At 45.1% G+C, this 23,461-nt stretch overlaps 2 protein-coding genes and 1 long non-coding RNA gene across 3 annotated transcripts; 2 read left to right on the plus strand and 1 right to left on the minus strand.

Moving 5' to 3' along the window:
- Positions 1 to 2,026: 2,026 nt before the first annotated feature.
- LOC119197423 (serine/threonine-protein kinase DCLK1-like) lies at positions 2,027 to 8,409 on the plus strand. The gene is made up of 5 exons (XM_037453699.2): positions 2,027 to 2,124; positions 3,523 to 3,682; positions 3,889 to 4,027; positions 4,147 to 4,254; positions 5,749 to 8,409. Exons 2-5 carry the CDS (start codon positions 3,537 to 3,539, stop codon positions 6,853 to 6,855), a joined length of 1,500 nt encoding a protein of 499 aa, XP_037309596.1. The 5' UTR covers positions 2,027 to 2,124; positions 3,523 to 3,536; the 3' UTR covers positions 6,856 to 8,409.
- Positions 8,361 to 21,338, minus strand: si:dkey-199f5.8 (beta-1,4-galactosyltransferase 3). Its single transcript, XM_037453701.2, has 7 exons — positions 21,155 to 21,338; positions 13,595 to 14,889; positions 12,074 to 12,309; positions 11,392 to 11,579; positions 11,165 to 11,287; positions 10,926 to 11,030; positions 8,361 to 10,695 (listed from the first exon to the last, which is right to left on the minus strand). The coding sequence occupies exons 2-7, from the start codon at positions 13,866 to 13,868 to the stop codon at positions 10,446 to 10,448; spliced, it is 1,176 nt and encodes a 391-aa protein (XP_037309598.1). The 5' UTR covers positions 13,869 to 14,889; positions 21,155 to 21,338; the 3' UTR covers positions 8,361 to 10,445.
- Positions 20,458 to 23,228, plus strand: LOC134132858 (uncharacterized). The gene is made up of 3 exons (XR_009957055.1): positions 20,458 to 20,756; positions 22,069 to 22,333; positions 23,011 to 23,228. It is a non-coding gene; the product is annotated as an uncharacterized LOC134132858 (long non-coding RNA).
- Positions 23,229 to 23,461: the final 233 nt, after the last annotated feature.

A 23,461-nucleotide genomic window follows, 5' to 3' on the forward strand; every position in this document is an offset into this window, starting at 1 on the left:
AACCCTTAATCAGCCATCTTTAAAGAAGATTGATTCATTTCTAAAAACAAATGTAACTAAATCCTCAGTCGACACCTGCTTTTTGCAAGTGGTTTGTATTTTTTGCCTTTATATATTTAAAATACTCAGGTCATATACAGATTAATTAATAGAAATTCATAGATATTATAATGAAAAAAAATACTATCTGGACCTTGAGTCTGAAATAAAAGTTTGATTGATTGATTGAAAGGGCTACACACTAAAGAAGAGGCTGTAATGGAAATAAGAATCCCCTTCTGGACGGCTTCACCCTCCTGTCCCTGTCTGGGCACTTGTTCAGCTCCCAGTCTGCCATTCCCTGGATTCTTGGTGCATACAAAGGACATAATACGGCTAGAGAAAGGGTCAGGGGGTCGACAACGTCAGTAGGATTCTTCCTTTGGGTGCCAAAAACATCTGCATAACATCTCATGAAAGGCTGAAAGGGCCGATACTGACGTTCAGGTTTGGAAGATTGTCACTTGTTTAGAGCTGTCTGTGCCCACTGTTTTATAACAAACCCCTTTAATGGGCCTTCTACATTAGATTGTACACTCACCTAAAGGAATATTAGGAACATTGTTCAATTTCTCATTAATGCAATTATCTAAAAAACCAATCACATGGCAGTTGCTTCAATGCATTTAGGGGTGTGGTCCTGGTCCAGACAATCTCCTGAACTCCAAACAGAATGTCAAAATGGGAAAGGAAGGTGATTTAAGCAATTTGGAGTGTATGGTTGTTGGTGCCGGACAGGCCGATCTGAGTATTTCACAATCTGCTCAGTTACTGGATTTTCACGCACAACCATTTCTAGGGTTTACAAAGAATGGTGTGAATGGGGAAAAACATCCAGTGTGCGGCAGTCCTGTGGGTAAAAATGCCTTGTTGATGCTAGAGGTCAGAGGAGAATGGGCCGACTGATTCAAGCTGATAGAAAAGCTACTTTGACTGAAACAACCACTCGTTACAACCGAGGTATGCAGCAAAGCATTTGTGAAGCCACAACACGCAAAACCTTGAGGCGGATGGGCTACAACAGCAGAAGACCCCACCGGATACCACTCATCTCCACTACAAATAGGAAAAAGAGGCTACAATTTGCAAGACCTCACAAAAAAATGGACAGTTGAAGACTGGAAAAATGTTGCCTGGTCTGATGATTCTCGATTTCTGTTGAGACATTCAGATGGTAGAGTCAGAATTTGGCGTAAACAGAATATGAACATGGATCCATCATGCCTTGTTACCACTGGGCAGGTTGCTGGTGGTGGTGTAATGGTGTGGGGGATGTTTTCTTGGCACACTTTAGGCCCCTTAGTGCCAATTGGGCATCGTTTAAATGCCACGGCCTACCTGAGCATTGTTTCTGACCATGTACATCCTTTTATGGCCACAATGTACCATCCTCTGATGGCTACTTCCAGCCGGATTATTCCCCATGTCACAAAGCTCGAATCATTTCAAATTGGTTTCTTGAACATGACGATGAGTTCACTGAACTAAAATGCCCCCCACAGTCACCAGATCTCAACCCAATAGAGCGTCTTTGGGATGTGGTGGAACGGGAGCTTCGTGCCTTGGATGTGTATCCCACAAATCTCCATCAACTGCAAGATGCTATCCTATCAGTATGGGCCAACATTTCTAAAGAATGCATTCAGCACCTTGTTGAATCAATGCCACATAGAATTAAGGCAGTTCTAAAAGGGAAAGGGGGTCAAACACAGTATTAGTATGAGGTTCCTAATAATCCTTTAGGTGAGTGTATATATAAGAGGTGAAACTCCTGTATTTTCCACCTGGTCACAGGTGTGGGGAAGCCCCCGCCCCCCTTCTGTCTCATCTCCGCTGTATCTGTGATACTCATCCACACAGTCACATGACACAGTCACTATCTGTCTATCAACCATGTTCTTTTTTCCCATTGGTTCCAAAATACAATGGTAAACGGTGTGTTTCACATTCTTGCGTCGCGGAGGCGTGCCTGCTGCGCTGGAGGCCATGGACGTGGCGCGTGAAGGTGTGTAGGCGGGTATAAAGGATCAACTATGTGCATCCGTGTTCAGACCTGAAGCAGCGCTTTCCCTCTACAGCAGCAACGTAAGTAGATGTCTTTGTTACGACATAGAACCTATAGGTCTGTCCACTCTGGGAACATCTGTATTCAGTTTGATCAGGAACCCCTTCCTCTACTTCCTTTCCTTCCTTTTTGCAATGAGTCGTCCTCTTTGTGTGCTGGCAATTTGGTGCTCCAGCTCATGCAAAGACAAACAGAACTTACCAGTTCGTCAGCTTTTATAAAAATATCTCCATACTTCAACAAACAAGCTTAAAGTCTTTACAAGATGTGCTGCTGACTGGAGGCCATGTCCGTGGAAGCTGGTATTCACAGATCAGGTGCTCTCAGGGTTCACGGACGTGCTTCTGAAGGGCCCAGATTTTCCTGCATTGTTTATTCATGTTCTGGGGTAACGTCGGGATTCAGATTGGTATAGTGGTGGTGTGGCGGTTAGTTAGTGCCAAGAGGGTTCCGGGTTCAAACCTGTTCAGCACCTTTCTGGGTGGTGTTTGCGTGTTCTCCACGTGATTGTGAGGGTTCCCTCATGGTATTCTACTTCCTCCCACAATGGGTGGGTTAATAAGGGACTCTAAAAGGACCAAAAGGGTGCATTAATGGGAGAGTGAGAGTCTGTACCCATGTGGGCCCTGCAATTGACAGGTGACCAGCCCAAGGTGTCCTCCGGCTCTCACCCGATGCTAACCGGGATTGGTTTGTGACCCTCTAAGGATGAGGAGTGTAGAGGGTGATCAACTCACTTCAGGATACGTTTCAGAATGTTTCAATAGTATAATATTGATTCTAGTTAAGTGAAACTAAACAAACGTTTAGTCGGATGATGAGGCTTCTACTTTCTGAAGATTTACGGAACCAGTCTTAGACGACAGAAGTGACGCACCCTTTCTGAGAATATTCATATTTCTTCTAAATGCTACTTGGTCTGGTTCTGAAAATACACTTTTGTAAGTGAGACAGTCCTTGTGACAATACAAAGCAGTGGCTCTGTGGTTCACTAAAAAGCTGGTTATTATTATTAAACATGTTTGATTTCATGGTGGAAGAAGTATTCAGTTTAATTTTACTTCAAGTAAGAAGAGAAATACCAACAACTAATAATAATCCACAGTCTAGTAGCAGGCATTTATTTAAAACTAAAGTACATAAGACTTACCAGCAGAATATGCTGAAGTTTTAACAGTACTCAATAGGTGACACATTGCACACTTTTCAAGTTCGACTGCTTTCTATCAGCTGAAAAATAGAGCTGATGAACACAATCATTTGAATTGAATTGTGTCACCTGGACTCTCCTGCACCACGGCCACAAACACAATCAAATTTTGATTATATCCATAATCAACACGCTTTGTTACTTTTAACGACATTGTTTGATCTGAGCCTCAAAGAGATTATTGAAACAAGCTGCCTTCACTCTGCAGTCGTCGTGGCCTCGATGGCGTTCTCCACCGGCACTCTGGCACAGGGAGCCTTTGGGAAGGTGTACAAGCAGAAGTACAACGACACCTGGGCTGCAATAAAGAAGGTTCCCCAACACCTCATCAACGGGAAGGACCTGGAGAGAGAGTGTGAGGTGTACAAGTAAGTAAGAGGGGTTTTAATAATGTTAGCTGAGTACGAGTGGAAAACTATTAAGAGAAGCCAAATTCTTAGGGTGTTTTGATGTAGTAATCAAATGTCAAAGCTAGCGTCGTTTTCAGCCCCATACCAGGGTACCCAGGCAGTATTTATTTGCTTAAATAGGAATGAATGATTTTCCCTCCATGACCACTGTCACGTCTCTGCAGAAAGGCAAAACATCCCAACATAGTGAAGCTTCTGGGCAACATAAATCTCAAAGACGGGAAATGGATCATTCCTCTGGAGTTCATCTTCGGGGAGGACTTAGAGACCACCATCTTCAAAGCAGCAAAATCTAAAATACAGGTAAAGTTATTATCAGCAGGGTAGAAGGTTTAAAACCCATGTTGAAAATAGGGAACGTATGACTAATAGTTAAAACAATCCAGCCAGCTGAACTTGATCTTGTATTTGTGCCTCTGCAGCTGTCTCCATCGATCAAAGGCACCATCATCCTCGGCATGTGTGAAGGGCTGCTTCACCTCCACTCCAGAGATATTGTCCATCAAGACCTCAAGCCTGACAACATCATGGTGAGTTGAGGGCAGCGCAGGTTTCCGTGCAACCTTTCAACGTGAAATTAGTAGGGCTGTCAAATGATTAAAAATTTTAATCAAATTAATCAGAATTTTCAGTGGATTAATCATGATTAATCACCTGAATCCTAACCATTTTTTCTTTCTGAAATGCATAATAAAGATAAAAAACAGGACACAGATACATAATTATCATTATTATTATCATAATTATAATTTTTTACATAAATACATGTTATTGATATTTGATTTTTTAATTCATTCCAGAAAATAATCAAATCAATGTTATTTGATAAGTTACAGACTGATTTCCCTGCATGGCTCTAGAAGGGTCTCAAACCTCTGCAGTTTATCCCACTCTGCTGTGAGTTTGTGCTCTTGCAATGACCAGACATGACCAGACATGTCAACCCTCCCGATGTTTCAAAGCCCCTCCCGAAAATCTCCCGGACCGACCTTTCTCCCGATTTCCACCCGAACAACAATATTGCTGCACCGCCCGTCACTGGGCGCGCCGTTTCAGACCGAACAATAATAAAGGTTACACCTTGAAGTCGAGCGCGGCGATTAGAACGACTGGCGCTGCAAAGAAATCCGCTACCACCCCCATTTCAGTGTGAAATATCCCCATACCTGGGAGGATTTAGATCGCATTGGCTTCTCTTCCTCCGCATGTTTCAGAACAGTATTACGGGTCTCTCCGATGGTCTTTCCTCTATCTCAGCGCTGCTCTTTATTTATTTTTCTTAGCAAAGCTCTGCTGGGCGGAGCTTTTCTTCTTCTCTGTTCCGCTGCGCGAGAACCGGGGGGAGGGGGGGGGGGTGCGGGTCTCTGGCGCAAACGACTTGCTGAACCTGACGGCCTGACGTATGCCTGCAGGTGGCAGTAATGTGTTGTATAGGATGAAGTGCATTCCCTAGAAGAAGAGGTTCTTTCCCGACCTGATTTGTCACACTGCGCATGCGTGAAATGCGTCAAAAAAATTGACGTAATTAACAACAAACAGCTAATTAACGCCGTTAACGCGCTATTTTTGACAGCCCTAGAAATTAGATATTTATATTACTGGCCTGCAATCTGGAAAATAAAGATGCATCCATCCACTCATTGATCCATCTTCAACCGCATATCCCTGGTCGGGTCGCAGGGGGTAACAACTCCAGCAGGGGACCCCAAACTTCCCTTTCCCGGGCCACATCTACCAGCTCTGACTGGGGGATCCCAAGGCGTTCCCAGGTCAGTGCAGAGATATAATCTCTCCACCTAGTCCTGGGTTACCCCGGGGTTTCTTCCAAGCTAGACGTGCCTGGAACACCTCCCAAGGGAGGCGTCCAGGGGGCATCCTTACCAGATGCCCAAACCACCTCAACTGGCTCCTTTCAACACATAGGAGCAGCGGCTCTACTCCAAGCTCCTTGCGAATGGCTGAGCTTCTCACCCTATCTAAAAGATACATCAAACAAAAGTGACCCAACACCATTTGTCTTCCAGGTGGAGCACGGTACAAACAGAGCCGTCATCATTGACCTTGGACTGGCAAAGTTCTTCAAATTTGGCCTCAACTCTGCCATGGACGGGGGGAACCCGGCCTACTCGGCCCCCGAGGTGCTGCGGAGGGGCACCCAGAGGGACCAGCGCTCAGACGTGTGGGCCATGGGGAAGATCATTGCGGAGCTCTGCGCCCGCATCCGACTTCATACGCCCAGCGTCTGCCCCGCCAAGATCAAGGAGGTCATGGGGGATCAGCCGTACTACAATGCCGTGTGTAGGATGGTGGACCCCAACCCGTCTCTGAGGGCTTCCGTTGGCGGGGTCATGCACGAGATTCGAAAGGCTGCAGGCGCAAGCGTGGCCACGAATACGGAGGTTCAGAAGGACCAGCTCAAGCCACCTCAAGTTGATGTCAAAATCCCGTCCCCGGCGGACCAAGGTGCACCTCAAGAGAAAAGAGATCTATCGCCGATGAACAGAGGAGCGCTACCATTCAACAGAGACCCATCACCTATGAACAGAGGCCTGCCACCATTTAACAGAGACCCATCACCTATGAACAGAGGTCTGCCACCAATCAACAAAGACCCGTCACCTATGAACAGAGGTCTGCCACCATTCAACAGAGACCCATCACCTATGAACAGAGGTCTGCCACCATTCAACAGAGACCCATCACCTATGAACAGAGGTCTGCCACCATTCAACAGAGACCCATCACCTATGAACAGAGGTTTGCCACCATTCAACAGAGACCCTTTACCTATGAACAGAGGTCTGCCACCATTCAACAGAGACCCATCACCTATGAACAGAGGTCTGCCACCATTCAACAGAGACCCATCACCTATGAACAGAGGTCTGCCACCATTCAACAGAGACCAATCACCTATGAACCGAGGTTTGCCACCATTCAACAGAGACCCATTACCTATGAACAGAGGTTTGCCACAATTTAAAAGAGACTTATTACCTATGAACCCAGGTCGGCCACTATTTAACAGAGACCCCTCACCAATGAACCCAGGTCGGCCACCATTTAACAGAGACCCAATACCACACACAAATCCGAAATGGGAACCTAACCCTCCCAGAAGGAGGTGGTGATTTGCGACGGGAAGATAGTTCATGACTTTAACTTTAATAACAAGTAGATGCTCAGAAAGGAGGATTGGTTTAATAGTTAGTTTAGGGTCAACTAACATCTGGAATCTTCTCAAAAGAACATGTGAAATACAAAAAGAGCAAACTGATATTAAGTTACAGTGCGCATCTTGGACATTTTTCGGGCATTGTGTTCATCCATGTTAGGAATTTGATTGATGGCTTGTTTTATTTCATCTGGAGGCACAAACCTCAATCTGTTTAGCATCTGAATGCACGGGACTGTGAACATTGCTTTGTGTATTTTTTCTTCATATTGTACATAACATGCTTCACCTCCTCATATATTTGATCAGTTGCTGCTCAGCGGGTGAGAAATATGCTGCACATGGCGTCTTCTCCATTTCTGCATCAGTAAGTCTGATTGATACCGTGGTCTACTTAAAGTCATGGACGCGCACTTATCCCAGATATGTGCACCTGGATCGACTTGGCTCCTCCTTCTCAGCGCGACTCGGCAAACGTGCAACCGATTAAGCCGCGACGAGCAGGTCGCACCAAGTCAAGCGGCGCTTTATCGCTTAGCCTCGATTTCTTTATTCTACTTTTGTGCAATACCCCCCCCACCCGGTTTTCTCAAGTCTGCTGAGTACTAATAAACCCCTACTGTGCTTAGCTTCTGTGATTGGACGTAATCAGGCCCAGAGGTATGGCTGTGGTCATGTCTAATGATCCATTTTACCTCGGAAGTCAGGAATCACAACTGGTAATACATTAAATGTATTAAGTGTGTAAAATACGATCAATACGTGTCAAAATAAAACTTGGTCCGAAGATATTGTTGCGTAAAAATTAATGGGGGAAAAAATAATTTTGACCGAAGGTACCATTTTTAACGTACTTCACTACGTGACAACTCGCCGTTTGTATACTAATGACAATGATTTTATTTCACATTATAATAGCCAATTCGTTAAAGATGCCCCTTAAGGTTGTTTGCTCATTTTTTTTTAATTTAGTTTGTTTTTATTAGTAAAAAAATAAACTGAATTCCAGATTTACAAACAGATCAGTCATTATTACATATATTCAAAACTACTAATGGGGCTCTGTTGCATTCTGTTAAAAGAAAAATACAAACAAATACATACCATTATTTTGCAGGACTGGTTATTTTTTTAGGAAACAGCTTGTGACCCTTCTGTGTGTTATGAATTAAGAGTAGAAAGCGTTGAGAATGGGCTCAGAAACCGTTCCTTATAAATTCTAGAACCTTTTAGAACTTTGACCAGCAGCAGACTAATCAGTTCAAATGAATTACAAATACCTTTGCTTGCACTTGGCTGTACGGCATTGAACTTTGTTTGAAAGCACCAAACAACAACAAAAAACTTTTTGAATATTCAGTTTATTAATGAAATTAAGGCCACTATGGACTGTGCAGAATTCATAAAGAGAGCAGAAACAAGCCCTAAAGTCACACGGTACTTTGACTGCGGAGCATGACCACACCAGAAACAAATCAAATAGAAGTAGCTAAATAACATTTTTTTTTTTCAGAAATCATAAGTAAATGATGCAGAATGTATAACAATAACAGCTTTCGTACCCCTCTGCATGCTTCAGGGCTTCTAGATGAGCGCTGCTGCGTCATCGCCACATTGTGTCCAGTACGTTCTCCCACTAAAAGCTTGGTTGCCATGCCTATTTAGTCTTGATATTGCTATAGTGTAAAGTGACCAAGAGTTGAAATAAGAAAGTCGCTAAGGCCATAACAGTTGAATCACAGCTAAACAATATACTACTATATAGTCGTCTATTTATGACTAGCTTCTCGTCGGCGGACAAATACCACAAATACGTGTATCTAAGTTTACAGAACGGTTTAAAAAAAACAAAAACAAGGTCACTTATCAACTATTCCCATTCCTTCTCCAAATTAACTGGAGTCTGTATATTTGGGGAAAATGGAATACCTGGTGGTTTAAGATTCTTGCAACACAATTTAAATATGATACAAATATTGGTAGGAAGAGAATGTTTAGTCACATGAGTCATACCGTCCACATCTCACACACACAGTCATTTTTGGTTTCAGCTATCAGCACAGCCTCCCCCTCACCGGGTGGGAGGTTCTCCGGTTCCTTCTCTCTGGTTTACAATCAAATCTGTCAAAGTGGAGAGAAGTGAAGCCGACATGCAGGTCAGGGGGCACGATAGTGGAAAGGGAGGGGCGGACGTCTCCGCGTGACCACGCGTTGAAGAACCTTTCGTCGGGAGTCACGTCGTGACAAAAAAAGATCGAGTCGAGCTGGGAGACAAATTCCCCTGGAAGGAAGTAAAAGTGAAAGAGACACGGACAGTGTCCTAATCTACCGGCCTCCCACTAGCGCAACGGTGTCTCTCGAGACATCGGCAGCATATCACAGATTTTCAGTTCCATCTCTTGCCAGCGGCAATGTGCGAAAATCTCAACAGCGAACCCTTCTTGTGTGGCTACGTTACCTTGAGCAGCAGCAAAATCTACATTCCTGGACCTGATAATGCTGAAGAAATAAGCATTTTTGAGGGCAGAGCAAAAGCTTTTTCAAGTTGATTTCTCATCGATATGTGTGGATAACAGAGAGGAGACGGGCAGAGGATCATTATGAAGATCGACTGCATATGAATGGTAACGGGAGGAAGCTGGCACTCTTGAGGGATACATTTACCTAAAGAAATATAAAGTACACAGCTATAGAAACGCTCAGCGATGAAGACTCCATTTTAATGTGAACCTGAAGCCAGACTCCTAAACTCAGTCACCTGCTCCACCTGATAAAAAGGCAAAAGCACAAAAACGTGCAACTCAAAGAGATTCAATCAAGTGTTGCAGATATTGGATATGCTACACAAAAGGAACTGTACTTTTGGGCCCCGGAGTACAGAACTTTATCCTTTTCACACGAACAGCATCGTCTGTCTTTTGACATACGCATATCAGAACACACATGGGGCACGTGCACCCTTATGTAGAAGCAGCAATTGACACATCTGCATGCTTCCTTCATTCAGTACTCATTGTAGCAGCTTCACACTCAACTGGAAACCAGAAACCACCTCCTTCACTTGTGTAGGCAAAAAGGAGCAACTGCTGGAAAGGGCAGCCAGTGCTCTAGTAAACTCAATGATCTAAACAACGTAAGGTACGAGTGAAAAGACACAAACAAAAACCAAGAAGAAAGAACACGCTTCTAAGGCATCACAAGGTTTAAACAGCGACCACACCGCTGTAGATATACAAACTCACAGAGTCCAACTTCTGCCGCTCACTCTTCACTGTGGCTCCCTGGGAAGAAGAGAATCAGTGGTGCACAGGGACCAGAGGGCTGACGAGTCACCGTCAAGTCTTATTTTTAATCCATCGAGTGCTTCAATCACCCAAAACCAGCACCTTGGTGTGTCCACAGGCAGAACAACGTTAAATCAGCGCTAACCAACTCTTTCACAAACAGACGTCGAATCTGAAAATGGGAAAGAAAAATAAACTCCAGAGGTTTCGAGAAACCACCACAAAGATCATCCCATGGAAGAAATGCCACACTGGAATGTCATTAGCGCTCCTTCTTCCCTGTGTGGGCCTCTTTGAGTTTGGCAGGGGTTTTGGCTGGTCCTTTAGCTGGGCCTCCGCCAGGTTCTTTGACTCCAGCTTTGGCAGGAGGAGGATGTAGACCGGCCTCGGTGCCGATGTTAACCGTGATGTTGGTGTAGAGAGGCATGTACTGCCGTGAGATTGTCTCGTATTCAGCAGTGTTCATCCCGTCTGACTTCCATGTCTGCCTCGTCTTGGCCAGCATGTTGAACCTGTGCGTGGAGAAGAAAAAAAAAAAAAACATCACGCGTGTGACAGGAAAGCTGTACGTTGTTACACTAAAGTGAGGGCATTAAGGATGTCCGCGGCGTCACTTCTTCTATCCTCTGCCATCTTATATCATGCCCCCGCGCCTGTGGTGTAATGAAGCTTAAAAAGACACGTTTTTATGGGCTCTAAACCTCAACACGTGAAACCAAAGCCATGAGCTGGTTTAACATACCTCTTGGGGTTCACGTCGTTGCCTTTGTCCAGCTTGTGTTTAATCATCCTGTAGCGGCCGACCTTCACTGATGGACGAGTGATGTACATCCCCCCCAGAGTCACTCTGAGCAGACGGGGGGCAACACGTGTGAGTCTTGATCTATGATCTACTCTTAATTCAGACCAGCAGAGCTCAACGTCTGACTGGTTCACGATGCATCCCCGCCCCCCCCCCCCCCTCCACCAAGTTATTCTCACCTGACTCCAATATCGTCGTCCTCTCCCCCCCAGCCCCAGTAGTTGTTGGGAAAGCCGTTAATCTTCAGGTAGTGCAGCGGCGTCAGAGCAGACACTCCTCCAAAGTACATCTTGTACGGAAGCCTGGAGAGTTTTTTAACATTATTTGAAAGTATTCAATAAACATGTGGAACACAGACTGCGCTATGAGACCGTCCGCCCCCGGCCAAAGACGAGAAAGGACGTACTTGTAGCCGAACTTGTCCATAGCGATGGCCGCGTGCTTGGGGTTGGAGTCGCAGACGTACGTGTTGCGATCGTCCTCGGGGATGAGGTCCACGTCGTGGAAGAAGAGACAGTCCCAGTCTTCCTCCTTCATGGCCTCGCGGAAACCCACGTTCATCAGCTTGGCCCTGTTGAAGGTGTAGTTTCCAGCCTGAGGGCGGGAAGCACGTAATGTTTGTCCCAATCATCGCCACACACACGAAATTATAATATTCATGTTGGAAGAACTGAAGCTGGTTTAAATACACTAAAACCTCCCGTGACCAACTTTCACATGGCGTATAAATATCGACCAATGCAAACACACAACTTTAATGTTGCATCCTATTTTTCAAACCATAATCAGGTGCATATCCTCAAATTAATAAACCTAGACAGCGTATTAAGGACGAAACAATAATATCTGCAATCGCAGTTCTATAATGAAGCGTAAGCGCATAAATCAACGTTTACATGGAGATTAAAAATCGAGCCACTGGAGGATCCTCCCCCCAACATGCGCTAGAGGGCGCTCTTCATCCAGTCTGAACTGTAGCAGATACAAACCGCTGGGACTCCTCTATCATCCAACCCGCCACATCTAGAATCAACCAAAGCACCGAGTCGTATCGTACTCAAATCTGACCCTGGCCGTGTGAGTTTCACCTGGTGAATGACGTAAATCCCGTAGTTGAGCTGTTGCCGCTGCAGAAAGGGATGCAAGTAGTACAGCAGGAACTTGAGGTGGTGCTCCCGGTGTCTGTGGGGGATGATGATGGCCGTCCGGTGCCTCGCCTCGCAGTCGGGTGGCCTGTAGCGGCCCCCGCGCACCACCAGTGGGTTTTTCCTCTGGACCTCCGCCAGCGTGAGGCCCGACGGAAAGCTGACATGGATCGGCCCGCCTGCGAGCAGAAACCAGGCCGCTTGTTACCAGCAGGAAACGGGTTTGACGGGATGCTTTTGTAAATATAGTTACAAGTGGTGCCTTTTTTGTTGTCCCTAAAAACGGGCCTCCAGGTGGATTCCGCTTGCACGCCGGAATCGTTAAAAAGGCACGTAGTCACACCGCTTATCAGCAGGTTAATTACTGACAGTAATGTCGGAACAAGGGAGTGAAGGGCAGCGCACCGAAAAAAATAAAACCAAGCCTGCTTTGAAGGGTCCTTCTATTCGCACAGAGCCAACGTTATTAAAGTAATGTAGAAAGTGAGATCCCTTGCTTATACCTCTTTCTTGGAGCTTTTGATCTTATCAGTCTGCTCGTGGACTTTGCTCAGCACGATTAGATCAGATGTTTAGGGTTCACAGCTCTGCATGGAAAAGGCTAGCAAGTAGGGCGGGAGCTTTTTAGTGAACTGCCTAATAAAAAAAGGTGGCGATCGGTTCCGTCGCGCTGTGGTAGTTTACTTAGGTTTAATCAATGAACTGTCCCTGCAAGTTCTCATTCATTCATTCCATGTTCAAATGAACAAGAACCAAAGCCAGTCTGGAAACAGACTCTGGAAGCTCTCCAGAGAAGCTTTCCTGCATATGGGACCAGTGCCTCGGGCGGTAATTCCTACACTGATTAGGTGTTGGTCATTTTTGGATCAAGAAAAACATTGTCGTAACCCATTTTCCATTTGACTGAAAATATTTTAAATACACTTATGACCTATTTGACACGGCATTGAAATAAATAAAAAACTACGCGGATAATGGGGCCACGTCATCCATTCTGCTTGTTACTTAGAACCAATGAAAGGACTTTAGTTTGTTCTAGTTGCACAACATGCCCCCACTGGCTTTCTGCAGCCTATCAGAGAGCAGAGGAAGAGAACTACAGCAGACACGCTGCAGCTGACTCTGCACAACTCCTTATACACTTTATGCTGGACGGAAATGTAAAGCGTAAGAATAGAATGCTTAACTTCTAAAAGCACCAAAAGATTGAGAACAATTTGATTTCAGAACATTTCCATAAAACCACTGTTTTTATCCAGTATGCTGACTGGATTTACAACACAGTAGAGTCATCAAGATCCTCAAATGAGCAGAATTTAACTTTCCTCAGCTGCCATTAGTAACTTAGTCAGAAGGGGAAAAAAAAAAAAAGTAATGACAACCTGTTAGTCTGGGAAAACTTTATTGAAACATATTTGAAGGCGAGCGAGCGATCTCACTTCAGCAAGAGACGACATCACTCACCGATAAGAGGGGACGTCGTCGGGCAGTAAGGCATCACGTCTCCATGGCCGTGGGCTCTGGACAGGTGGGAGAGGTTGGCGTACACGTCCCCTCCAGCGACGCCCGGTGCTGTGTGGTTGCGGCCGGACAGCCCGGTGGCGTCAGGCTTGCGGAAGATGCGGATGAAGTAGGAGACCCTCTTCTGGTACCCCTCCCGGGACAGCAGCGCCATGACCACCAGCTGAATGCCCAGGAACATGAAAAGGTAGCGCCATTTGGACTGGATGCCGATCATGGCGACGACTCCCGCGTTGTCAAAGCAACGAGCGTTGGATAAAGGAAGTGTGGAAAGTCACTTTGGTCTGTCGCAACTTGAACTTGAATCCCGGTACTTGGCAACAATTCAAGATTTTGCTTGCGGATAACTTGCGGTGAATTCGATGGCGGCTGGTGTCGAACGTTGTTTGTGAAGAACCTTCTCTAATATATGGCAAGCCCTATTGAATGTGACGGTTACTTTATGGGAAGTTATATGAACGATTGAGAATGAATAAGAGTAAGAAAAACTAAGCGAAACAAAAAAGGCACTTTGGAAAGGTGGTGATTGGGTAAGACCACAGAGGAGAGCAAAAGTCCAAAAAACAAGAAAAAAAAAAAAGAAAGCGTTGCCTACTTCTTTTTTTCACTGCATTCCTGGCCGCAGGCCACTATGTGGCAAATATCTCCAAAGTCTACAGTTGGTTCGATTTGAGATTGCTTTCGGTTGGGGATGCCAGTCCCGCATCATGTACTTTCACCCCCATCGAATTTCATGCGCTGCTCTGTGAAGCTCATTCCCCTCAAGTCAAACAAATGGCAGCGTCAGTGTCTCCCACTCGGCCCTCTGCCTCCCTTTGTGGGCTTTATGCTGCCTTCTGTTCTCCCTCATGTGTTCTCCTGAGAGAGGCCTCCACGGCAACAACAGCCACCGCCATGACAAAAGAGAGCAGGCACAGCCGTACGGGCCCTATACTTTACAGAGGATTACATCCACTCACTGCCTGACTGGCTGGCTGGCTGGGAGACCGGGGGGGGGGAGTTGACCACGAACCAGAGTGGTAGGAGTGGTCAGAGAGACGTGTGTGTGTGTGTGTGTGTGTGTGTGTGTGTGTGTATGTGTAGAGCAAGGCTGAGAGAAACAAGAAAAGGGGGAGGCAATGGGGGAAGAGCTTTGATGCCGGGTGAGGATCCAATCCACAGCTCTGAGACACCTCGAGCAGCTCTTTGGCCCAACAGCCACTGGAAGGACAGGAACGGGACCAGTCACTCTAGCACCTCTCTGAAAGACAAAAACGCAGCAGAGGAGGCACAGTTACAGCGACTGATCCCCCCTTTGGTTCGAACTGTTGACATCAGCGATTTTCTACTGAGCAGAATGCTTTCTCCCCCCCCCCCCACCCCACTCAAACAATGGCTGATTGTGTGCGATACAGGCCCAACAAACGGATTGTGTTTGTTTACACGGAGAGCCAGCAGCACAGTTGGATAGCCTCGATTAATCAGGCCCAGCATGGGCTGCAGTGCAGATGCGTCCCCCAAAGAGGCCTGCTGGGCCCTCGCCGTAGAGCCAGCCGAACGGACGGCTGAAAAGTGGTGTTCGCCACCCTTGTGAAACCACCCCCCCCTTGAATTCTGTCCCCGGTGCAGTCTGCCGCAATGTCCGACACACAAATCAATTACTACTCGTTAAAGAAGCCGGTCTCAGACCACTAATCCTAATCCCACTGAATGCTACCAGACTGGTGGAGACTACAGCCGCTTCCAACGTCTCACCTACAAGTCAGAGGAAAGGAAACATTGCATTTACAAAAGTCAAACAGTCAGTTGCACCAAAGGCATGTCTGAAACCAAGAGGAACTGGATCGTCTTCGGGCGCATTTAGATTTTAAAAATAATGTTAGTTATTGTAATGTTTAAGACATACGGGTCTACATCACCTTTGGGGGACGGTTTTCATGTCAGTTATTAAATCCTTATTGTGAGGACATCTGCCAGCACCGTGTCTTGCTCATTACCGAGGGGAAAATTAGTTGTTAGCGTTATTCTGTAAAGAGGTACATCATGCTAATGGGGAGAAAATAAAACTGGATCTAAGAGGAAAACACAACTTGAGAGCTCCGATAAGAGATGGAGAGAGAAGGATGAGTGTCTCCTTATTGCTTGGTTGCATTACAAGGGATTAATTAACATAAGTCTTGATAATCTGAGGAGAAAAATACTTTTCCCGCTATATATTATTCTATTGGCTTTGAGTTTTCCCAGCCTGTGGTGCAACGCAGTTCTATGAATGATCGTGCAGATTATAAATATACGGAAAAGGTTAACTCTCCAATCAAGGTTTCCTTTTATTAGATGGATGTAAACATACGGCCTACTTTATCAACTACACAGGCGGAACGATAACATATGACAAACTTACACATACAGAGCTGCAGTGCTCAAGTGCATTTCCGCATTTTGGTTTGACAGCCAGCGCTTTCCGTCCGCAGATTAGAAGAGGTCTCACCTCGGAGGATGAAAGACGGAGAGGAGAGCCTCTCTTTGCCGCTGCAGATCATTTCTATCAGCATGCTGAACTGTAGGCAGATGGACTGCTCTCACTGTGCCTGGCTCCTTTTATAATACCCTTCATAAAAGAACATAAAAACCAACACTTAATCCCCCTGCAGGCAAACTTAACTCCAGCAAAGCAAACCAGGAAAAAACAACAACTAATCTACCCTTATAAAAAAACGATGAAGACCGTTAGAAATGGTTTGAGTTTCTTCATGCTCGCTAGTCATGTATATAAACATTTAGCTTACAAAACAAATCTGCAGTGCCAGCTCCAGCCGCTACATGACTAAGCATCATGCGTTAGGAGAATTTCATATGACGGGGGGGGGGGGGGGGGGGGGTGCTGCTCCGGGGCCATGTCGTGCCGGAGCAGGCTCAGTCAGAGGACTTGGCAGCGGGCATCTCCTCCAACAAAGGTCGGGCACTGACTTGACGCGCATGTGAAAGCGATCCAGTGACTAGATCTTAGACAAACCTCTCCATGCTGCAGCCAGAGGAGAGACCAACCATCTGGTTACACTCTGCCCCTTTGGACTTTACCGCTTCTCCTGCACGAATATCCTTCCTTTCTACATTTACAAAATAAGGGAGGTAGATTTGGCATCACTGTGCAAAGAATGATGGCACATAACAGCAGAGAAATAGGACCATTTATTTTCTGCCTGTAGGGCATTAATACTGCAAATGTCCACATGGATGCTTGCATACACATGAGTGAAGGCAAGAGGAGCCATTAAGGCTAGTGAGGGGGGGGGGTAGATTGTAGAGCCAACCAGAAAATGAAAGGGGATGAACAGTAGGAGCTATATTTAGATAATCATCTAGCGCCTAATAGCGTGTGCACTTGTGTTTGAATCCTAAAGGGGCATAACACAGCCCCTCAGACATATCAGCCCCAGAGAGGGGAGAGAGGGGGGGGGGGGGTGGGGGGGGCGGAGACCATAGGAAGTCGAGTCTCTATCGACCTACACCTGAGCTCCAACAAGGCGACCCATTCCCAGGCTACAACTGATGGGACGATTTGTAGCTTACCCCTAACAGAAGCAGTGGTTTATTACCGGACGTGGGTCCTTCCCAGCCAGACATTCCAGGCCCAGCTGGTTCACATCAGTCGAGCAGAGCAGAGGCCAGATGGGGCCCATCTACCCTACAAGTATGATGCTATTCTACTGCAAGAAAGGGGGAAACGACTATTACCGACTGTCCAAGTCAAAAGGCAGGAAAGGGTTCCTGTAGAAAGAGCAACAAGAAAAAAAAAGAAAAAAAACACATGTGCCCAATAATTAAACAAGTACAAAAAAAAGGAAATCTATTGTGTACTGCATTAGAAGAGGAAGCTCAGCCATGTGTAATCAGTTTTATGTGTGCCAGTTTAGTGAGAATGAACAAGCGCCAAAATGAAATACGCTTTCACAAGAGACCTTTTGTTCTAAAGCATTTGCTTTTATCAATTATGTACTTCTAGAGGCTTTTCGGACGTTTTGTACTAAATTAAGTCAATATAGAATATTAAAAGAAACAAACTATTATTAGATCTTCACATTTCATTGTGGGCTTATTTGTGGCTAAATAACCAACCGCTGCAGTCTTCCTCTTCAGGGTTTGCAGTCCCTTCCTCCGTTTACTACACCGATGACACTAAGCAGACATGTCACAATTTCCATTACTAATTATGGAAATAGACAAATTAAATGCTTCTAAGAAAGAGCCGGTTTTCCATGAAGACACCATCAGAGCTTTGCCTAGAGCTGGAAACAGGACAAAATGTGACCAAGGCCACGCCTTGTAATTCTCCAAACTTCTTAAGATCTCAATAAACCATCCACGTGTGAAAAGTGGCTTAAACGCCACCGCATTTTAGTCAGAATACAAACACTGAGGCCCATTAGGGAACCCACAGAGCCAGGATGGAACGAGCTGTGAAACATTTACCGAGCCGCTTACCTGGAAAACCCTTCAGCCACACCTCGTCTTTGTAGAGGACTTTAAGTCTTATTTTTTTTCCCTTCTACATCAAAGCAATCTCGGCCTGTGGCCTCGTTTACACATTAATAGCGTCCCGGTGATCCGATCACAAGGGCCCAGCTGTTATTTGCATCGGTTATTCGAATGAGTCTCCACATGCTTGCAATGAGAGCTCACTACAGACCTGCACTACATGCAAATTATCACACAAAACACCTGTTCGCAAAGAGCTAATATTTAGTCAATTTTAAACCTGTGTGAGCAATGACCTCCTGGGCCAGAAATTGAAAAGAAATCCAAATGATACATATATTGTAATATATAACAATAGGCATTTTGAACATGAAAGATGTCGTGAGCAGAGCCAACTTATCCGGTGATCAGATCGCCCAAGACGCATGTTAATGCCAAAAGGGAATATAATAATTTGGTAAAAATATGCATTCAATAGTATTTAATTTTAAATGATTTAAAAAAAATAAACATTTCCAGGGCAATGATCCCATATTAACTTTGGACTGTATCCAAAACTAATAAAGAATGGTGCCAGGCAGCATTCAGAATCCTATATTTGCCAAGAAGGTTGACAAAAAAAAAAATCAGAATTTAATTAAATTGACAGCAGAATATCAAAGAATATCAAATAAATGGAAAATACAAAAAGTACACCATCATTGTCTTTGGCAAGTTAAATTTCTTCAGCTAGCACAGGAAGTGCATCAACCTCCAAACTATGCTGCGTTCCGGGGTCATCGTGACTGAAAGGGTATCCATCAGGTGATAAGAAGCACACTTTGCCATTTACCACAGTTCTGCACTGACTCGGTCAGAAAGTCAGCATTGCTGTTCTGCTTCTGCAGTTTTAACCTTTTGGTTTGTGTGTATTTTTCCTGAAAACTCAATACCGTGTACCACTCTCCACAACGCAGAAAATACTTACTTGTGGTCCTTCAAAACTCATAACTGCATTAGCTCAATGGGGGGAAAGGGGTAACTTCTAAGTTGCATATTGAGCTTATCAATTATGTGCTTTCTTTCAGCAACAAAATATTGCCTTATTGTGCTTTAGAAATGAATGATTGCTTAGTATCAACAGCTTGGAATATAGACTTTAACTGTAGACTACACAGGAGCACCAATTGGTACATTTACATTTGGAGAAATGGCTGAAAGGGAAGGACATTGACTGTATTCAAACTTAATAACTAGACAAACCCATCATTCACAGCTCATATTAAAAGAGATGTCAGCTTCAGTTAATTAATGGTAGAACTGCAAACTGATCTAGAGAGTTGAGGTCAGCGGTCCGCAAACAACTCCTACGCAAAAAAGCCTTTTTTCTTTACCAGGTTGCCAAGAACCAAGATTCTTTTTGTTTGTGTAAAGAATATAAGTCTTAGGAAAAACAGACTAAGATACAAACTGAACTTGCATACTGTATCCGCAAGCAGGCCTTTTCTCAACCAACCAGGCAATGAAATAATGCGCAAACATGCCCGGAGAAAAGAAGAGCAAAAGGAGAGTGTGCATAACAACGCGTGCCAGCGTCCTTGTCATGGCAACCCACCCTGAGACCAGGCCATTCATCGCGGCTGCAGCTGGTACATGTCTATGGCTGTTCCCTCGAGTCGGACTCTGCTGGGACAAACTGCTGCTGGGGAGGTGGGGGGGGGGGCGCAACATCATCACCCTGCTCCTCATCCTCCCACTTTATCTCTGACACTGTTTTCCATGGCGTCGTGTTCACCACCAGCAACCAACTCACCCGAGACAGACACTTGTCCCATCATAGTAACATGCAGTAGATTTGCAAACTTGGCATTGCCAACCATAGAGATGGGGGGAGGGATCGACAAAAAAAAAAAAAGAAGTGACAAATGACACAAGAGGCGAGGGTTGACACTACTGATCTTACACCAGCCAGCCCAGTCACACAGCATGAAACTGCAGGGCACTAAATCCCAGGTTTTGACACACATAATATCCTCGGTGGTTAAGAGTTGCTTTGAATTGTACATTGAAGCTACTGGGACTTAGTGTACAGTGTAGAGCTATTAAAAAAATAAAAAAGCACATAGGGCAAGTCACTTTGGATAAAAGCCTAAGCTAAATGATACATGTAAATGCAAGTCAAATTGGACAGATGTGCACGATGACTATTTTGTTCTCTCAGTCCTCAAGTATTTACCAAAGCTCTGTGACAGTTTGGGGGGGGGGGGGGGGGCGCGCCACGCAGTAGTGTGCACGTGACAAGAGTTGAAACAAAAAAGAACACACTGAAGTTAAAAGTTCTTCCTGCTGAAAGTCACCATACGTTTGTGAGAAAGACCTTAACCATTCCAATCACTTACAATTGTCATCTCTCCCTGGTGTCCTAGTGGTGACTGACACCGGCTCGAACCACAGGTTTATTTAGCAGTTAAGAAAACAGCTGTTTGCCCGCTTAAGGCATTAAGCCATCACTTAACCTTCTCGCGGTGTCGTCATTGTTCTTTTGACAGTTCACGTGACGAAGAAAGTTTTTTTAAAAGTAACTAAAAAGTTCCTTAAAACAAAACAAAACAAAAAACGTAAAGACCGAGCTTGACGTTTCAATCAACATAGTCTTCCAACAAGAAAACACGTAAGTTACACGTTCAACCCAAAAGCGCCAAAGAAAACAACGCGTTCTTAACGGTTTTTTATTAATTGTGTTCGCTTTAGTTCGACGTCAAGTCTTCCGCCGTGAACACGTTTCTCGCAAAGAGAGTTCGTTTCGCGCTCTCGCCAAACAAGTAGAGCACAAACTCAATCGGAGAGAGCCGTCCACGCCAAAAACTCCCCCAAACTATACGACCGACCATTCGCCAGCTGTGTGGCGTAAACCGAGCCGAGCCGAGCTAAACCGCTGCGGGTCAAACTGGCGTCGGGGTTAGCCAGTCGGGCTAGCAAGCTAGCTTAGCCCTCCACACACACACACACACGAAGCGCTGTTTTCGGTGTAATTTATCGACATAACGTTGCTTGAACAGTTTGACTCACCGGCCGGTCTGTCTTCGTCCCCCGCTCGGTTTAGGACGCCGTTAACCGTCGATATCCGCGACGACAGCCTCCCTCCATTGCACGTACGGACGTGGGGCGAAGTTGACGCTGTGCTGCCGCTGTGACCACAGAGCGAGTCGGTGCCCCCTCCCTCCGCTGGAAAACCCCAAAATTACACGCGATATTGATACGTGGCTGTTCCAGGAGTTGTTATTAGAAGCGGACCAGGTAGCGGGTTTTATTGGCTGTAATCTAAACAATATATATGTAATTTTTTTTAAGACAAAGTCAATATATACCCAATCCTGCCACTTGTGTATTTATTGTTCGAAGTTTTATTTTTCTAAAAGAAAAAAGAAAGAACAAGGTCTCGCGCACATGTTTCAGAACAGGACAACAAAGAACTAAAGAAAACAACATTTCAGAAGAGAGATTGTGACAATTTACTTTTCCTTTATGTAATTTGGTCTTTGTTGTGCTGGAAAGTTCTTCCACTCCTTACTTAAGTAATATTACATATTGTCAGCTTATGCTACTTTATTCTCCTTTTACTACTTACTGCAATTTAGAGACAAATATGGTATGTGGTTCACATTTAGGTAACTTTAGTCACTAGATACATTTTTATCTAATTACCAAATTAGGATGTAACAATTATGCATTTAAATTTCACTTTTGTCAATCTGATACTGATCCTTTTGAACTTTTCGTTGATTGATAAAGTGAAATAGTGTTTCTTATGTTACAAGGTGCTACGTCTTATAGAAAAAAAGTCTCCCACCTCTGATCACAATCACATATTCGCTTTTCCAATAATGAATACGAGCCAAATGTTGATATCAACAATAAATTAATGGCAATAGCAATAAATACCGGTGCACTGACTTTGATCTTGTCCATGATTTTTCGGACAGAGCATCAGAGCAAAATGGCTGTCCGGCCACATCTGTACCAGCTGTTTTACGAGAGGCCTTCAGACGCTCAAACCAGCAAGAGGGCTTTGGTTGCAGCCTTTTGGCAAAGACTCTTCCCCGGAAGGAACTTTGGTCAGAACCATACGCTGGACCAAATCTTTGTCAACATGTCCCACTGCCCAATACTGGCAACTCTGCCCCTCGGCCACTACTACTTTGACCTGGTGGCTCAACGGCTTCCTACCAGAGACCAAGTGAAACACAGGTGATCACCACAGTCAACGGGTCGCCTTGGAGCTTCTGTTCAGATGAATCACTTTCATATGTCATTATTCAAACTTGAAGTTATTGTACTTCAGTCAAATCGAAGCGGCGGACTTTTGAGGCTTGTTGGGATCTTTTGAAGTGGGCTGGGGAAGGGAGGGGTGGAATGGTGGAACGGCACGGCCCCCGTTTGAAGAATTATACATGGGTACAGACCCAGAAGGCCAGCGCTGTATTTTATACCAATTTAAGTGTATGCTAAGATCATGTTCGCTGTTTCACCTTAACAAGCAGGAACTAAAATATTGATGTCCCTCTTCAAAGTCACCAGACTCCACTGACAAGAAGTCACTTGACCCCACGGAGCAGACGTTGCCAGCTCTCCTTAGCCTCGATTGCTTAGTTTACTTTGGTGACACCCTTTCGGAAAGAGCTCTCTGACATTGAGATAGAAATGGAGAAATAATTTCTTCCAGATGTCCCTTTCTTTGGCTTAGCTAAAGTTCCCTTTGTCAATGTCCTGGCTGTGAACTATTCATGAATCTCTGCTGCTAGAATCGCTTTCTCCAAAGTCCACTTCAAACTATCCACGTGGGTCCATAACATTGGTTGACACAGGTCTCATTTGCTGCTTCGGACGTCATAATGAATGTACCCCCTCCCTCTGGTGGCACGAAGAGAGAGCTGCAACCTGCGGCTGCACTGTTTCGACTCATGGGTGGACTTAAAACAAGAGAGGAAGAGAGCCGCGGAGCGGCGGGGAGGACGGGGCGTAGCCACCCGCCTGGGTGAACTCTGTCAACGCCAAATGCCACACGCCAACAGGAGCATGTCCACAGCGGAGTACATTTTCCTCATGTACGGCCACCGCTACTAACCAACCAGCCCTTAATACAAACAGCCTTTAAATGAATCTTGAGCATGTGTTTAAATGGGATACCTACATAGATAGCATGTTCGAGTGTGTGTGTGTGAGGCAGGTTATATACTTGGTAAAGAAAAGATCAGGCTTATACACTTTATTCATGCAGATTTTGTTCAAGTTATCAATTGCGCCCTCAAGGGGCAACTACTGAACAATGCAGAAGTAGTGTTGGTAAAAAAGGTCAAGCATTATTGGACTAGAAGT

Source organism: Pungitius pungitius, chromosome 11 (genome assembly GCF_949316345.1).
Source record: "Pungitius pungitius chromosome 11, fPunPun2.1, whole genome shotgun sequence".
Taxonomy (NCBI): Eukaryota; Metazoa; Chordata; class Actinopteri; order Perciformes; family Gasterosteidae; genus Pungitius; species Pungitius pungitius.

Bases quoted from the DNA above. Each gene is read 5' to 3' on its own strand.
- LOC119197423 (XM_037453699.2), top strand. From the start codon at position 3,537: ATGGCGTTCTCCACCGGCACTCTGGCACAGGGAGCCTTTGGGAAGGTG. The intron at 3,683-3,888 runs GTAAGTAAGAGG...ACGTCTCTGCAG, and splicing joins AGAGAGTGTGAGGTGTACAA to AAAGGCAAAACATCCCAACA. The intron at 4,255-5,748 runs GTGAGTTGAGGG...TTTGTCTTCCAG, and splicing joins TCAAGCCTGACAACATCATG to GTGGAGCACGGTACAAACAG.
- si:dkey-199f5.8 (XM_037453701.2), bottom strand. From the start codon at position 13,868: ATGATCGGCATCCAGTCCAAATGGCGCTACCTTTTCATGTTCCTGGGC. The intron at 11,580-12,073 runs GTGAAACTCACA...TCCCGCCCTCAG, and splicing joins GGATTTACGTCATTCACCAG to GCTGGAAACTACACCTTCAA. The intron at 11,288-11,391 runs GTACGTCCTTTC...AAAACTCTCCAG, and splicing joins ATGGACAAGTTCGGCTACAA to GCTTCCGTACAAGATGTACT.